Source organism: Parasteatoda tepidariorum, chromosome 3 (genome assembly GCF_043381705.1).
Source record: "Parasteatoda tepidariorum isolate YZ-2023 chromosome 3, CAS_Ptep_4.0, whole genome shotgun sequence".
Taxonomy (NCBI): domain Eukaryota; kingdom Metazoa; phylum Arthropoda; class Arachnida; order Araneae; family Theridiidae; genus Parasteatoda; species Parasteatoda tepidariorum.
This window is the reverse complement of record NC_092206.1, coordinates 83180790-83198727: the sequence shown is the minus strand read 5'-3', so window position 1 is coordinate 83198727 and position 17938 is coordinate 83180790. Positions and strand designations below refer to the sequence as shown.

General features: G+C 28.7%; 1 protein-coding gene across 2 annotated transcripts in view; it reads right to left on the bottom strand.

Annotated features, from left to right (window-relative positions):
• The window catches only part of LOC107449640 (protein SSUH2 homolog), a 38463-nt gene extending 24181 nt beyond the window's left edge, over positions 1-14282 (bottom strand). Inside the window, exons 1-2 of one of the 2 annotated variants that reach the window (XM_071178906.1) lie at positions 14143-14282; positions 2075-2283 (exon numbers count right to left, since the gene is read on the bottom strand). In XM_071178906.1, coding sequence (XP_071035007.1) covers positions 2075-2282 — 208 coding nt within the window. In that variant the 5' untranslated portion in view covers position 2283; positions 14143-14282. Of the gene's footprint in view, positions 1-2074; positions 2284-5265; positions 5452-14142 lie in introns of those variants that run through there. The other variant, XM_071178905.1, reaches the window with a different exon arrangement.
• Positions 14283-17938: the final 3656 nt, after the last annotated feature.

Here is a 17938-nt window from a genome sequence, read left to right as displayed (position 1 = left end):
AAAGGAAATTACCCTAATATGCCAGAAATAGAAAGAAAAATAAAGGATAATGAATTCAGATATTTTTTTCCTGATATAGTGTCATTCTTCCCTTTCAAAGTCTATTTGAAGCAGTAGGGTTTATAAACTGGTATTTTTTTTTCTTCTTATAATATGTTTACGGTATCTTTGAAATTATCAGATTTTCTTTTGTGAAAAAAATTCCAATGAGTACATAGATTTTTTTTAAATGTTTTTTAGCTTAACTTATCTATTTTGATATAGGATTAAAAATGAATATTTTAATATAAAAATATGTAGATTAAATATTTATTTTTTGATGAATGACTACATTTATAAACACAATCTGATACATTGATTTTGTCATTTTAAAAATTCTGAACAAAAAAAGAAATCACAATTTGAAATTAAAGTTATTGTTTGCTAATTGAAACCTTGTTTTAAGTATAATTTATATTTTCTATTTCATCTAATCTTTAAATTTCAATCATGCATTTGTTTCAAAATGGTTGCTATGCATTCAAAACTATGTATTATAATGAAAAATTATTTTAGTAAGTCAGAGCTTCTAAAATATTGTTATAATATAGTTTTAATATTAATTTAATTTTGTCTAAACATTTATAAAGTTTTATTAATCATAAATTAAAGTTCTTACAATGTGTTCGAAAAAAAATCTGATTTAAATCAAAAAAATCGGATTGTTTTGATTTTTTTTAAAAAAATCAAAATAATCATGAACCCTGCCCATAAGAAGCTTAAACCTCTACTCATTTTTTAAAGCTAACTAATTTTTATGATAAAAAATTTAAGGCAAACTTGAAAAAAAAAAAAACATAACTGTTTATTTATTTAAATTAGTTTTATCATTCACAATTGGTAAATTTGTTTTTATACATAATTATATCAGTAAAGGTCATTTATATTGATGCTAATTTTACTCATTGATCGGCCAACACAAGCGGCATTTCTGCTCCAAGAAAATGACAGAGTAAAATTGGAATAGCTTGCGAAAATTCATATATCTTCGATAATATTTTAAAGTCAATGAAAGTAATCCTTAAAAATGACCAACCTCCATTAACAACCTGACAGAATTTAAGTTGGTTGCCCCAAGAGGTTTCACTGTATTAATTTATTTAAAACTTATGAATATGAATTACAACAATTTATTAAAATTGCTACAATTTTAATAAATTGAAAAAAAAAAGAATATTGATCACAACTACTTATTCAATTTATTCTACCAATAACACCAATAGAGAACAATTATTTTCTAAATGTACTGATAAAAATTTCAAAACTTCGACCAACTAGCAAAAATTTCTGTCTCAGTATCTACTAAAGTGAAAAATATTGAAAATGTTGCAGGGTATACTATATATTAGGGGTCCACAACCATTTTGAGTGAAGGGCCATTTGCATAACAACCCCCAACGATTATATTTATTTTCATAAATTTGTTTATGTAAAAAAGGCAATATTTTCAAAAAGATATCAATTATTTAATTTTTAAATACATTTTACTTTTTAAAAGTATCTTATTTTCCATCTAGATGTTACTAAGTTGACTGATTAAAAAAGTCTAGTGCTTATAACACAAATTTCTATTTAAAAATGACGCCTCGTTATGACCTGCCCTTCGTTAGTCATCCTGCTGTGCAAGTGGCAGGGGTATTTCCACACCACCTACAGTTGCTAAGCCCCCAAATTGATTTTAAATGGAAAAAGTTTTAAAAAAACAAAGCATGTAGAGGTATGCTGGGGGTGGTTACAAGTTATACCCTTTGAATTGGTTTTTTTCTGTCATGCTTTTTTTAGTTTCTAGCAGGCAGCTGCTCGGAAGTTGAAAAGACTTGTCGATTATTCTGTCACGTAATATGGAAATCTTCCTCAAGTGGTCTTTCACTGAAATTTGTTGTCCATCTTTACCATGCATAGAAAAAATTATAAAAGAAAAAACATTTTCATAACCCTTCCCCAATAAATTTTCTTATATTCTTAGGATTTTTATAGGATAAAAAACAGTTTATAAATTAAAGACTAGTCTCCTAATTACTAATCTTCCAATTACCTTGTTGAGGATAGCCAGGTCCAGAGTTATGAAAATCTCCCATTGCTTGAAAATTCAGAAGTGGTTGTTGAGGGACAGTATTCGAATTTGGTGGATAGTTTGATAATATAGGTGAAACTGGCGGAGGATATGGATTCTGCTGATCTGGTGAATAGCTTTGATTAGAATGTCCAATAAATCCTAGATTAGGAGGTTGTTGATTGTACATGCTGAAAGATAAAACAAAAATGTTGATTTAATCAAAGTATCCCTCATAGTACTATGATTCACCCTAATAATTCTTTTATAAATGGAACTACAATCCACTGTAGGCTATTTCTTGCTGAACAAGGTTGTTCCAAACATTCCTGTTTTTAACCTTGGTTCTGAAATTGGTAATTTTATTATGCAAAAAAAAAGCAAATACAATATTATGAAAAAAATAAATAAATACAGTAATATAATCTTTTATTAGTAAATATTTAAGAAATTTTAAAAATTGTACTACTATTTAAAGAAAAACAGTAAGAAAGTAAAAATTAATAACTAAAATATAAATGAAATCACTAAATTTTAAAATGGGAAAAATTTAAAAAAAAAAATAATATTTTTAACTTCAAAAAAAAAAATGATACATTTAAGATTATTATTTATCGATGTGAGAAGTAACAAACATTATAATTTTAAAATTATGTCAAATTTGAATAAAATTAAAGTTGAATATTGAGAAAATTACAAACAAGGAAAATTAAGCACAAAAATATAGAAAAACAAAATATTTTGAAATCTGAAAAATCAACAATACATCAATGAATTATATATTATTTTATTACTATTTATATTATTTTTATATTTATTTGGCCTTTTTTTAATTTTTTTAAAGTCTGGCTAAAAGTCTCACAGATAAAATTATCAATTGCAGAATAATTAACTAAATATTTTAATTTAAATTGAAAATATTTTTAAATTACATAAAAATAAATGAAAATACAATAGAATGGAGAACAAAAGAACTAATTTAATAACTATTTATAACAATGAATGATATAATCTAACATTATTTCATACTAATTAAAAGAATTTTTTTTCTTATGATTTAGAAATCTTTTTTAACTAAAAGAAAACAATATAATTATAAAACTTTTATAATACATTTCAAAAAGGGAAAATTCAGAAAATTATTATTTAACTGAAAGAATGTAATACAATGTAAACTTTACCTACTTTTAGAATGAAGTAAAAAACTAACATTTGAAATTGCTGATATACCTTTATAAATTGAAAAATTAAGAAAAATTTTAGATGGATACTTTCTTTTAAAGCACTGCGCAACAGAAAATTAAAAAAGTGTCTATTATACCCTTCCTTTAACATAGTACATAATAGTTAATCTTTCTGGCAAATCAGAAACCACATTTAGCTCATTTGTTTACCTTAATTTTGTATTGTTTTTGTGAGACCAATGTTGCACCAATATTTGCCACATCCCATTTTCCTTTACATAAAAATCGCTTACCATCTCATTAATTTTTCTTAGGGCATTTCGGGAGATGAAATTATAATAATTCAAGTAACTCCCATTGTCCCCAAAGCATTTTCTCGAAGGAACATTACTCAATAGGCTTGAGTCTTAATAAGTGACTGTCATCTCTATATTAGCAGATCGTAAATTGTCAGGGAAAGGGGGAGATTTTCGTATCGTGACGTGCAGCAGAATAATAGCCTAGTCTTGGTATCTTCCGGGCAGTGGTCCGTGAGAGATACTAAAAAAAAAAAAAATTTAAAAAAAAAAACATCACAGAAAGGGATCAACTCGAATGGAGTTGCCACACCATACAGCCACCCCCAGGCAAACACACATCTACAAGTGTTTTATTAAAAAATTTGCAAGTTTAAAATCTATTGGCACCTTGGCGATTGTAGTTTGCGCGGAATATCACGATATGGAAATATTCTCCAGAAAGTCATCATTACTAGTGAAAAGATAAGGAATAGGGAAATAGGATAAGGAATAAGAAATACAAGGAATACTAGATTGTTACACAGCTTAAAGGGTTATTTTGTTACCAGAGTACTAATAGAAAGGGGAGTAAAACGTAAATTTTAAATTTTTTTTAAAAAAATCTAACCTTACTAGACCCTGGCGCCTACTTACTCGGAGTCCTATGCAGCCGCTTACTAGGCTTACGAGCCTGAATCAAGCAATATTTTTCTGCCAAGTTAGGACCAATATTTAATTAAAACTATCTCCTTTAGATAGATAAGACAAAAGTTAGATACGTAGTTTAGATATTCAGGTCCATTAAAGCAAAATTAAACATCTTAATTTTGATCTCATAGTGCTTGATTTTGAAAGAACTTAACTGGAAAAATGTTTGAGCCTCATTAGGACCAAGGCAAGACTGCTGTTGGGAATTCAAGCATAATATTTATTATAAAATCACAAAAGCAGGCTATTTCAATCAGATCTGTATGTCCTCAATTTTAGATTACTATTTTTCATATCAACAAACATCAAATGATTTTTTTTCCTCTATCATTGTATAGGTGCAATAACAAACATTCAAAATCTGGAAGACAGCAACAACCAAAACTCAAGAGTATCAATACACAAATGCTAGGAAGGACTTATCTAGGTAGTAATCTAGGTAGAGTGTGAAAAGGCATATTGTTCTTATAAAAATTTAGAAATATAAAAAGGTGTTAGGAAAAAGTGTTCATATTAAAATGTATTAAATTAATGCAATAGTAAGATAAAGGTTTATAAATATGTCTTCATGTCATCATTCTAACTTCAAGCACTAATTATAAAAATACATTAGCAAGTTAATATTATTACACTAAAAATTTCAGGGTAGTAATACCTATAGATAGTACCTTTTAAACGTTACATATAGTAGTAAAATAACTTGTTGATATATTGTGGCATTTATGTATATTAATTACGTATGCTTAAGTTTTGTAACGTTTAATATACTGATAAGAAATAAAAAGAATATCTTGGGTATCTCTGAAACCAAAGCTGAACTACAATGGCTTGGAATACAAACATATTTTTAAAATTATTTCAATGCAGCATAAAACAAAATGAGCGGGTTATCAGCATTTCGAATTCATACTCTATTAGGGCATTTCTAATTAAAATGACCAAGAATATTAGAGGACAAGCAAAATTGCATTTTCTTTGTTCAATATTAAACAGTAAGTCTTACATTTTAGAGGGATCAAGTCAAAACTTTCCAAAATAATGTCTTCCAAGAAATTCTGAAACTTTGATCTTTAAATACAGCTTCTGATTTAATAAAAAGAGAAATAAAAATGTTCATGGAATTCTGACAACATGTGACAGCCCGCTTAATATACCTATTGTTTGTTTTAGTTTCAGTTTCATAATGTCCTGTGTTAGTGATTGGACAAATATCTTGTTGCCAATCAAAATTAGCTAATTATTTTTCTAGCTTATAGCATTTTGTTTCTGACTTATGGAAAATTTTTACTGGAGCAATTGGCGATCGAAATGGGCTGCAGGTAGCGTAGAGCAGAACTCTCTACCTATGGCAACACTTTGTATGGTTTCACCATTAACGGATGGAGAGTCATAGAGGAAGGAAGTACGTTAGTTTCTGTCTTGATCTTCATGTAGATTAAAATCTTTTAATTTTTAAAACTATATGGAACTAAAAACTACATTAAACATAGTTCCAAAGGAAAGTATCATAAGAAAATTTGAAAAGTATTTTTATTAAATGAAAAGGAAAAATATTAAGAAAAGGGAAAATATCGTAGTATGTACATTCCTATACAACTGAAAGGAGGAGGACAGGGAAGGGAAAAGAGCCAAAGGCATGAAAAACTCTCCCCAGATGGCGTATTCAAGCGTTCTAATCGCCTATTAAACGCGTCAAGAGCTGCAGGAAAGGTATTGTTCCGATGATGAATGTTTATACCCATTTTTGTATCTTTTAATTAATGCATTAATGGCATTTACAAGTGAGGTTTCCTTCTACTGTTAATATTTAACGTTAAATTAAATGGCGTGAAGTATTAAAAAATTATCAGAATTGACATAAAATAACTGAATATCTATAGTTTGTAAGAAAGAACCCCTTCGCCACTGCATGGAACCAAGAATTAGGGGATCATTTCAATGAGGGGATCTTCACTCTCCCTTGATTCCTTTTCTCTCACCGACTAGAACCAAAAGCCTTCTTAAAGTTTTATCTAAACATCGTAATAGTCACAGTAACAGCTCCAGACGAAATCAAGGAGATTTCTTTCTTTATACAGACTATAATGTTCTCTTATTTAAATGATATTGGAGGTTACGTTTGCTATCCTAGGTGCTTAGTATATGTCAAAGGGGAAAAAAACTGTGGTGTAAAATTAAGCAAAATTTAGTGATCTCATACAATACCAACATTTCTCCACAGACATTGAAAATTTCATCATCTTGTAGTTTTTGATAGTAGGAAAGAGAAACGCACTCGTTGAAAATTTTCAAAAACAGTGACGACNGTCATAAACAACGGAAATAGTTTAGATAATTACAATTAGACAAATTACAATATTAAAATAATACAACTAACTTTAAGATATTAAATCAATCAAAGCTTATGACTTTGCATTGGCTCGCCCCCCCAGTCAAAAAAAAGTTGGCACGCCACTAGTCAACGAGTAGAATTCTCAATATCTTTTTACTAAATCACACAGTCTGTGCTTTTAGAATTAAACCTTTTTTTTCTTTCAGGTTTAGATGATTATTTTTCAAATCCAGGTTGACCATGTCATTATGATTAACATGCGAACGAAATTTACTTACATGAAGCTAAAATAATTCATATTTTGAAACCAAAATATTTTGTGTTTTTGTAGAAAATATTTACGTTTAAGAAGAAATTAATAATGATGAAATGAGAATGAGGTGAAAAGGAACGAGCAGGGGGTTGAGCTTCCTAGTCTTTTTTTAAATTTTCTTTTTTAAGTATTGAGACATAATAAAAAAAAATATAGCAGTCATGAATATCTTTTTGGTATGACGTGCTTATAAATTCCAATAATTACCTTAATATTAAAATTTTATTCAAAATTAAGAATAATGTGGAAGCAAATATGTTGTTATTTATTATGCTGATTCATTTAGAAAAAAAAACATACTAAGGGAAAATCACTAGGTAATCTCTTTAAAATGTAATAGAACCGATTTTTTTTAAAAGTTGAACGTTAAATTACAATGTAGAAATTAAACTGCAATAAAACATCAAGTTATAAGCATCAATATTACTTAAATAAAGAAAAAAAAATGAAGAAAAACATTCTTCCAATAACTTCAAAAAATAAAAATGTTTTAATCGGACAACTATGAAATTGCCCTTCGTTGGTTGATACCTAAGACTGAACAATAATCTCACTAAATACGATGTTTTTATCTATGAACATATTATCATTATGCTCCTAGATAATATATTGAAACATAAAATATGATGTTAAAAAAAAAGTGATATACACTTCGGTGCAAAAAGAATTTGAAAATTAACCACAAAAAGAAGTAAAATAACGTAAAAAAAAAAAGAAAAAAGAAAGGAACTAAGTGAACTATTATAAGTTTAAACATTGTTTTTTCCTTTCACCAACAGTGCATCATAAATATTTTTTTTTGTGCCAACTATGTAGTTATAAAATAATGAGGATAGTATTAGCTAAATTTATGGAATTATGAAAATGTTTTACTTTCCTCGATAATTCTTCGTAATAATTATTTAATTATTTATTCAAAAAAAAATTTTGTCGAAATTTTGGTTGCAAATACGGTTTGGAAAAAATGTTACGTGAAATACATTTAAAAACATTAAATGTAGCAAAAAAAAAAAAAAAAAAAAAAAAAAAAAAATTNTTAAAAAAAAAAAAAAAAAATTCGATACAAATAGAAGCATTACATTTCTTTGCCAATTCTGTATCGAACGGAGGATAGATAAAACTAGAAAAAGTAAAAATAATAAATAAAACAAACAAAATAAAGTCCTTTTCAAAAATTTAGGAAAATAAAAAGGAATTTTGCATTTTTGTTTCATTCACATATAAATAGTTTTAGTAACAAATGGTTTTAGAAAAATAAATAAATAATAAAACTATGATACTATTTGCTGACTTCGGCTAATGTCGCTGTATTTTGGGCTCTAAAGCTCTATAAAAGCGAATTAAAGTACATAAATTATATCATGCAAAATTGTGTAATTTTTTTTTTCTAAAAAAAAAAAAAAAGGACTCAATCTTTTATAGCTCAAAAAAAAGGGGGTAACAATTTCTTGCTTCTCTGCAATTAATGCACAATAGACTTTGATCAGAACCAGTTCAGGGAAAGAAGGAATAGNACTTGGTGATGGCTAAAAAAAAAAAAAAAAAAAAAAATCAAACTGGTGACCTTTAATGAATGGATGACTCATCTATTTGAATCGTTTATTTATATTCATTAATGCAGAACACTTTGCAGCATATAGATTCTATAATACACTTAGAAGAAGACAATGTTTAAAACTTTCGCTGCATTACTTTTAGATCTATCCATCTTTCTATTCTATTTCTGTCAATTGTATGCAATAAAACTATTTATTCCTTGTGGTCGGAATTAATGAGTTTTTTCAAGTCAATTCCTACGTAGGTCAACAATAAACTTTTTTATTTTAGTCACTTGTTTTAAATAACGTTTCAATTATTTTTCATTTGCAAGCTTTTCTTGGCGCTTTTGTTTTTTCGTTCTCTAATCGTCGCTTGTGTTGTGCTATATTTTCTTTTCGCTTTCCTTTCGCATTGTCCGTTTGGGAAGCAATATTCTCTCTCTCTCACACACACTTTCTCTCACTCTCACTAATTTATTCATTTTCCATTTTGTTCCCACCTTGATTCAAACTAGAATCTGAAAAAGACAATTTTTTTTTCTAGCGATCCACACGCTTCTCCACTGACTTTATTTATTCCTAAATTCATATCCCGCCAAATATCTTATGTAAGAGAAATTTTTTTCTCCTATTTAAAATGAATTATTTTTATTTAATGAATTAATATCTGAAAAAAAAAACTGTTTTAACATCAAGTGTCGTCCATTACAAGTTTAAAAAAATGTTTTTGAACTTGAGTGGATGAAAAAAGAAATATTTTATTAACGATTGAAAATTTGAACAAGATATATAAATATAGGGTGAACTAATAGTAGGAATTGAAAAGAGTGACCATATTGTTTCAAAATAAATAGCATTTTTTAACTTTTCAAAAATATTTTTTAAATATTTTTAACAAGAATCTAAACATTCCTCTTTTATACTAACGAAATTGCAAAGATATGCTTAAATTAAAAAAAAAAATTGATTAATTATATCGTTAATTTGAAAATATGTAAAAATTATTAATTGCGTAAATACTGAATGTGGAGGGCGAGTATGTGAACTGTTTAAATACGAATTTAGTTGGGAATATCCAAAGAATTTGAAATATTATAAGTATACTATTAACACGTTGAATGCCACGCTAATTTTACATGGCTTGACCGTCTGGCCAAAATTATTTTCTCAGTATGTATTGCATTAATTCATTCAAACCATTTTAGTAACGATAATAATATAAAAAAATTAAAAGCATTAAAAATTTACTCGAATTATGTGTTTCTAATAATCTTGACTTCGCCGGTCACCGGTGACCCCCATGAGGTGTTAATGAAAATTATGTTAAGACAATAAAAACAAAAATATTGAGTGAAAAAAATGTAGGCGTATTTTTAAAGTTTCATTCTTATAACATTGGCGTCTAACAGTTTTTTTGTTTTTGTTTTTTTCTTTCTTTACTGAAACGATTCAGTGGCATAATGTGGGTATTACAGATACATCTTTACTTCTACTTCAGTATATATCTTCGGACAGAGTAGACTAAGATATTCACTTCGAAGTTGAAAGATGTCCTTTTTTGAAATACAAATAGCTTCCCCTTTTCGTAAAGTACATAGAATGATGCCATATCGACAAACAATTCTACTTATTCTTCGGGAGAAAGTTTATGAAATCCGTCAAAAGAAGTACAACTAACGAGTTCGGTACATTTTTGCAAAACTGTTTCCGGCTTTTTCTGTCCTATTGGCTTATCGAATTCCATTTTCTTATTCCTCAATATTTTTGGGCTTGCATTTTTTTCATTTTTATTCGCACTTGGGCCTGAGATTCGGCGAGTTTTAAAAACAATATCCATCATTCTACAGACATCTGGTAGAATATGAGGCTCAAAATTATTTTCATGAAATACTTTTTCCTGATACTAGAGTATCTACATCTATCTTTCAAATTTTTGTTAGAAATAGTTTCTAAAAAGAACCTTATTTCTCGTCTCGTTCGACACCTATTAGGCATAAAATTGCTAAGAGAGCAAGCAAAATTGTTAATAAAAAAAAATTCATTTATTTTAAAACTTCATTGTTAACAACAAATGTATCACGGAAATAATATAGATTTTAAGAACTGGAAATTCCTCCTGAGTTATCTATACAAAAATCTATTCAATATCATTGTAGCAAATTTATAGGGACACTCAAATTCGAATCCCAGAGATACGAATTTTGCTTTCGACTAGCACCTAACAAAGTATAGAAGTTAATTATCCCCAAAAAAGGTAGAGAAATCATGGGTTAGAATCCTCATACCGAGTCGTGGGAAGTTTTCGTGGCTTTTATCTCCAGATAGCGCGACTGTGAGTTAGTTCCATCAAAAAGTCGTCCTTAAAGGCTTGTTTGTTTCAATTCCTTTGTCTTCTGGATTGGATTCAAAATTACAAATTTACGCAGTTGAACATCGATAGTAGTAAACATAAGAATGTGCAATGCCAGTGATAAAAAAGGAAAAAAAAATCATTGTGGCCAACACTGTGAAAAATACATTTGGAGCTGTTTAAATATAATGTAATCATATTTTTGAGAATTCTGGACACTCCTTCCACTTTGTCAGCAAAATTAATCAAATCCCAAACTCCCTCCTATGCTTACGTAAGAAAGTTGTAACACGTCAAAACTAATGCAAAATCATATTACGGTGAATGCTAGATAATATCAGTTCGCATAGAATCTATTATTATGTAATACAGAACAAACAGCGACCTTTTATATCTTTCCAATATTAAAAGTTGTGCAAGATAACGCTAGATTTTACTGATTTTCTGATGTTATCTAATATTACGCGCTACTCGAGAATTAAGTGAAATGTAACTCAACATATCATATGAGATCTAAAAATTGAACTCTTGAAGCTGTTAATGTCTCAGAAATGGAACATTTGATTTTAAAATAATATTTCAAATTTCAAATTTGGCACCGTTTAAATTACGCTTTTATAAAATGGTTAGTATTAGATTGAGTTTTCCAAACTTATTTATTAAATTAACAGATAATGTCAATCATCTTAAATTCATAAAAAAAAATCAAACAATTATAGAAACGAGATAAAACTAAAAGCAAAAAAATACTTCATTAAGTAAATTTTTAAATGTATGTCCAAAATTTTGTTCGAAATTTAATTGTCCGCCAAGTTCAAACACAAAGTCCATATTCCATTCTTGGAACATAGGTATCAGGTAAACGCTTTATGGCAAAAGAGATGAAAGAAACTATGCTGCGCACAAAGCAAACGTTATTATAATCAATAAAATGGCGTTAAGTTTGACGGGGGGAAAACATTAGTATAGAAACATGGGATAGTTTTTTTTTTTTCAAGATTGTTGTTGTAGTTAATTTACGTCGCACTAGAGCTGCACAATGGGTTATTGGCGGTGGTCTGGGAAACATCCCTGACGATGATCCGAAGACAAGCCATCACAATTTTGATCCTCTGCAGAGGTGATGGCACCCCCGCTTCGGTAGCCCAACAACCTGCACGCGAAGTCGAGCACTTTACGGTAGAACAATTTAACGAGGACCCATACCGCACACCCTCAGTCCCTACGCAAACTGATCCAAATGGTCTTCCACCCGCACACTGACAGCAGTCAGTGATGCTTGACTTCGGTGATCTGCTGGGAACCGTGTCTTAACGATCAGTCCACTGCGGAACTTTTTTTTTTTTTTTCGAAGGAGAAAGTAAAATAATTTTTAGAAGGTGAAGGAGTAAAATAATTTTTGGAAGGTGAAGGAAAACTTCAGTTTACAAATAACTATAAAGAGAAAGGAATTGAATTACACGCAAATTATAAGCAAATTAGTATTTTTCTTAATTTAATTCAGAATTCAGAGATAAAAATCAGAATTCATACACATAAGATTTCAAACTTAGGAAACAAGTGCAAGGTGTGCCTTATTGACCACTTTACTACACATGAAGGCAAAGAACAATTAAAGTCCATTTTTAACAAAAATAACGATTGGATCACGACTTGTTGCATTTCGAAGATTTTTCTAAGTATTGACAAATCAATGACGCTGAAAACCAGTAATTGCCGGGAGTTATTACACTTTGAAGATGGGCCATGCTGGGGAAAACGGTTCCAGTCCACTCGTAGAAAAGGCAAACTGATAAAAGGATAGAGAAGACGACGATAGTTCTTTTGAGGAAGTATTGGAGAGGAATTTAGTGGAAAGTTTTTGAGAAATCGAATTTTAAAGAAGTCGTATAGATAAAAATTCGATTTCTCAGGAACTATTCAACCGATTTCTCTCAAATTTTGAATTTTGCCATGTAAAACTACATACTTTGAAATTAAGTTAAAAAATATACACCTTTTAATTACATATTTTTACATTGCATTACTACTATTAAATGAAATGATAAAAAATAATAAATATTTTATAAAATTCATTATTTGCATGTTGGATTAACGAATTTTAAAATTGTGTGCAAATAATTTCAAATTCACTTAAGAAGCTCGCTCACTGTGCGAAATACGAAAAAAGTAAAATTAACATTAAAAGACCTTAACTCTGGCCCGCTTTCCAATCTAAACTACGGTGTCCATATTTCCCAAATTGCAGATACCTCTCTGGGAGTCAGAAATCCGAATCCATTGAAAAAAGGAGGTATGTTTTTTCAGAAAAAGTCCGTTTTTGTGCCTGATTTCGTAATTTAAAACATCGTCTCCACTAAATAATTAGCACAAAGTTATCGTTAGCACTCCCTCAAACTACTAAGATTCAGTCATAATGCGCGAAAATCCGATCCTTAGATCAAAAGTTATTCAGGTTGGTCCATTTTTTTGGTGCACAGCACATTTTTCTATGTGCATTTCTTATGCTGAGTTAATAAAAAACATCTCGGGTAGATATGATAAATAGCGTAAAAGTTATAATGGTTTTATTCATACGAAGTGAAATCCAGAGATAATACTTTTTATGTGTAAAAACAAAACTATTGCAACTTCTAAAATTTTAATTTTTTTTTCGACTCTAGTTTGCTCTAACTTGATTAAGTATGAAAAATACAATTATCACTATGTTTTGCTTGTTCATAGTATTGTAAAGAGGGTAAAATAACAAAATTAGTACTTTTTATGCTTATAGTTATAACAAAATTTATATCGATCATCTCGTGTTTAGTGCGAATGCACGTAAAGAAATGAGTTTGAATAAGCAATGTACTTTTATAGATACTTAAGAAATAATATATAAGAGAAACTAAACAGAATATTTACTATATTTAAAAAGTCTTGCATCTTTTGAAATATTTTTCTTATTCTGTAGCGTTTAGAATTGAATCAAAAGTTAGTTGAATCAGAGTGAAAAAATAAACAAATAGGTAACGATAGCTCATTTACGGGGGTAGAAAAGTGTAAGTACAAATTGTACTTTTAATATAAATATAATCATATAATTTTTTTAAGCTCTTATGACTAATGCCTCGGAATTAACTTCATTCAATTAAAATAAAAAACTATACCAGGAACAATACTTCATAAATCAAATTGGCAGTATGCTTACTAAATTTAAAACTTAGCTAGAATAATCATGTGAAAATAATATATGACAGTTTACATATTTATAAGACAATGAAATATAGGCTCCTTGCTTTAATAAAGGTTAGATAATAAGTTGATGTAATGATTGATTTTGAAAATTATGAGAAAAACAAACTTACCATTATTTGCCTACTCAACAGCAAACCATTTTCAAGGAAGAGAATTTCTTTGACATCAGCAAAAAATCGATAGAAAATCTTATCTCGAAGTTCGAATTGAAATTTTTCGTTATCTCTATTAATACACCTCCAAAACCAGCAGGTAATTTTTTTTATTTCTTTTTTATCGAAAGATAACATTTTATAAAAACTATGATAACGCTTTTTTTAAGACATGAAATTCAACAAGGTCAGGTGAAGTTCTTAAAACAGAATTTTTTTAAACATGAATTCCTATTGAAAGTGTTTAAATTTTTATTTCTAACCAAAATTATTGTTTAAATCTTTATTTTTATTTTCAGAATATGAACATGATTCTACATATGATATGTTTATTAATGTTTATTAATTATATGATATGTTGGCTCTAATGCGATGTAAATGAACTACAACAGCCCTGCTTTTAAGGTTATAGTTAAATTCGGACCGGCTACTGTCACGTTCCAGAGCTTTTGGTGGAACAGCAAGACCACTCGGCTAATGAGGCTCTACTTAGTATTAAGTATACAAACCTGTACATGGTAGGTAGGTACTTTATTTACGTCGAACTTAAGCTGCACAATGAACCTGCATATGGATTTAAATAAAAAAAATAGTCAAAAATATAACAATATCTATCGAATGGCAACATTAAGTTAATACGAGGAAAAATTTAGATTTCTGAATCGAACATATTCCTCGAAAGTTCAATTATTTCTATCTATTTCGAATAGTTTTAAATGTTTGAATGCACGCATACTCAATACAAACATCGGCTTATATGGACTTATGATGTTAAAAAAGAACAGATACACCAAGATCTACACAGAATTATAGAGGGATTTGAGTTCGCTACCTTCACATTTCGAGGGTTTTACAGGATAATATCCCTCGGTCATGGAGGCCTCATAATTACAAAATTATAATGGTTCATTGGAGTTACATACATTTGCAGGCTTGAGTGTTCAATTTGCTCTTATAAACCTTTGTCAAATCGAAAGACAGATAGCACAATAAAGAGAAGGACAGCACGAAGATACATCCAGGGTAACAGCGGGATTCAAACCCCCTACCTCCATCCTCGCACAGCGTTCGGCGGGTGCTACAGCTCGGTCAGGTAGGCCCTCTTATAAAATTATGAGCTGTTTTAAACAGCAATTTCTTTCCGCTACCAATGATGATGTCATATTGAACAAGTCTCAGAAAGTGAAGAACAGCTGTCAGTAATTTATTCAATTTATTTTTGCAATAATGTTTTGTGTTTGTTTATTTCTTACACTTAAAGTCAGTTTGCAAATACTTATTCGAATTTATTTGCGAGTTAAAGTTCTTTTTAGTTTCCTATTTAAATATCATCTTTGTTCGTCTCTGGAACAAAAACACTTCTGCAATCGTTCCTGAAAAGAAATAAAATATTTGCTTCAAATTCATAGAATCAATTTCAATAACAAATTTTTACTTAAAGATGAAGAATTATTTTTTATTTTAAATCATATAAAATTTCAAGAAATATTACATGGCATTAAGGTACTATCATATTTAATTATGTATGTGAAATACTTCGTTTTATAAAAATCTGTTTGTCTTTTCGAGAAAGAAAACCGTAGGAAATTGTAGGAAAAGAAAATATTGATGGCAATTCTGAAATCCGGTGTTTAAGATAACTAATCAGCTGATTTATCAGATCCTTTTATTTGTTATTTAATTTATCTTATTTCCTGCCTTGTATACTCCTACATTTGATAGAATTTATAACTTCCATTTGAGAGCTTCTGAGTGCTGATTTGTTCTCGGAGTACATTGTAAGACTTGCGTACGTCACGTGACCGATTTACTTGCACAAATTTCGAAGAAAGTTATGCACCTCCTTTCGCACTTTTTTTTCATAATTAATTTGCGTGGCTGACAAAACTCCTATAAAAATTTCGTTTATTTATTTTGCTGAGTCAGTATTTTGGGCGATAGATTTTGAATAAATGAATGTTTATTGAATATGAGTTGCTTTTAAAGAAAATAATAAACTAGTTTATTTTCTATATTTATCTGAGATATACATAAAGTCAAGATAAAATTTAAAAAAATGTCTGTAAGCAAGTTTTTTAGAATTTCTTAAGATATTTGGCTCACACTTTGATGAAAATGTTTAGAAAAAAAGTTCTAAAATATATATGAAATATATAAATAAAATTTCTAAAATATATATTCTCTAGAAAATCTAAAGAAAAAAAAATCTGTTGACTATCTTTAGTTATTTGGCCTACAGAAACCTATATTTTAAAAACATCATCAGATTATATTTTGAAGATTTCTTCTATATTCTTAATAAAATCTTTAGAATAAGTGGGTCAAATAACTTAAAATATTCTCAAGATTTTTCTTACGAAATTCTTGAGATCCTTCTTAGTGGGGAAGTAGCTTACGGAACTTTATGTAGCTGACAGTTGGGTTTGAATTAACTTTTAAAACAATATACAATAGATTGAAATGTACTGTCAAAATAATATAAAATTTCTTATAATAATTATTATTATCAAATACATTAAAATTATTTTAGAAAAGAGAACTAATAAATAATTTTTTTTTTCTAATATTCCTTTGAAAGAGTTTTGGTTAAAATGTAAATTATAAAAAGACTTTTCGTCAATAAATGTATACCAATTAGTATTCATTGATTGAAAGTCTTCTTTGAATTTGCCACAACTTCTTGTCACAGGGCACGCCAGCCAAAACAATATTGGTCTGTGGTGTGAAAAGTATAAAGTAATGCTCCATAAAAATGTTCAATTTGTTTTCAGTCAAAAATAAGAAAAAATGGAATAAAATGGATCCTTATAAATTATTTATTTTATGGCATAAATCTATTTAAAATACATTTAGCGATAATTATTTAATTTATTTTTATTATGAAAGTAATTTTAGAAATTTATAATTTGATATCAATGCTATAGAAGTAGACATACATAAGAATGGCATTCATGGGGTTAAAATTTAAAAAAAAAAACTTTTGCTTCTACATACTCGCAGACACGAAATCTTCAGTAATATTTTACCAATTCACTTAAAAATTTAATAGCCCCACATAAATAATATAATCATTGCATAAAGAAATTTTCTAAAATTTTTGCAGCTTTTTATAGTTAAATAATAAATGAATAAAGTCTTTGATAAAAATACTTAAAGTGTGAGTTAATGATAAAGAAATTTAAAAAAAAATCATAAATAATTTTAAAAGTATATTTATGCAACGGAAAACGGCATACAGGGTGCAAGAAAACTTCTCATACGGTTTTAATAAAAAAATTAGTGGAGGGATTATTATCATTATGATTTTATTTATCGTCTAGAAACAACAATATGAACAAATTCATTCTAGTGTGATACAACTTTTAGTTTATGTACATGCTTTAGTCTTTGCTCTTGTCCCNTGCAAGAAAACTTCTCATACGGTTTTAATAAAAAAATTAGTGGAGGGATTATTATCATTATGATTTTATTTATCGTCTAGAAACAACAATATGAACAAATTCATTCTAGTGTGATACCAACTTTTAGTTTATTTACATTATTTAGTCTTTCCTCTGAATTAGTGGAAGTAGCATGTATAACATCCACAGAAATAGAGAATCCTTACTCATTCTTTAACGCTCCGTATTTAGCTCAGATTTATGTAATTTATATCATTCAGTTTTGATACTGGCCGATAGGACTGTTTCAGGGTCAGAGAACTGGCCTTGCATCAGAAAAGTTTTGGGTTTCCGGACAAGGCTTCCGGGCTTTG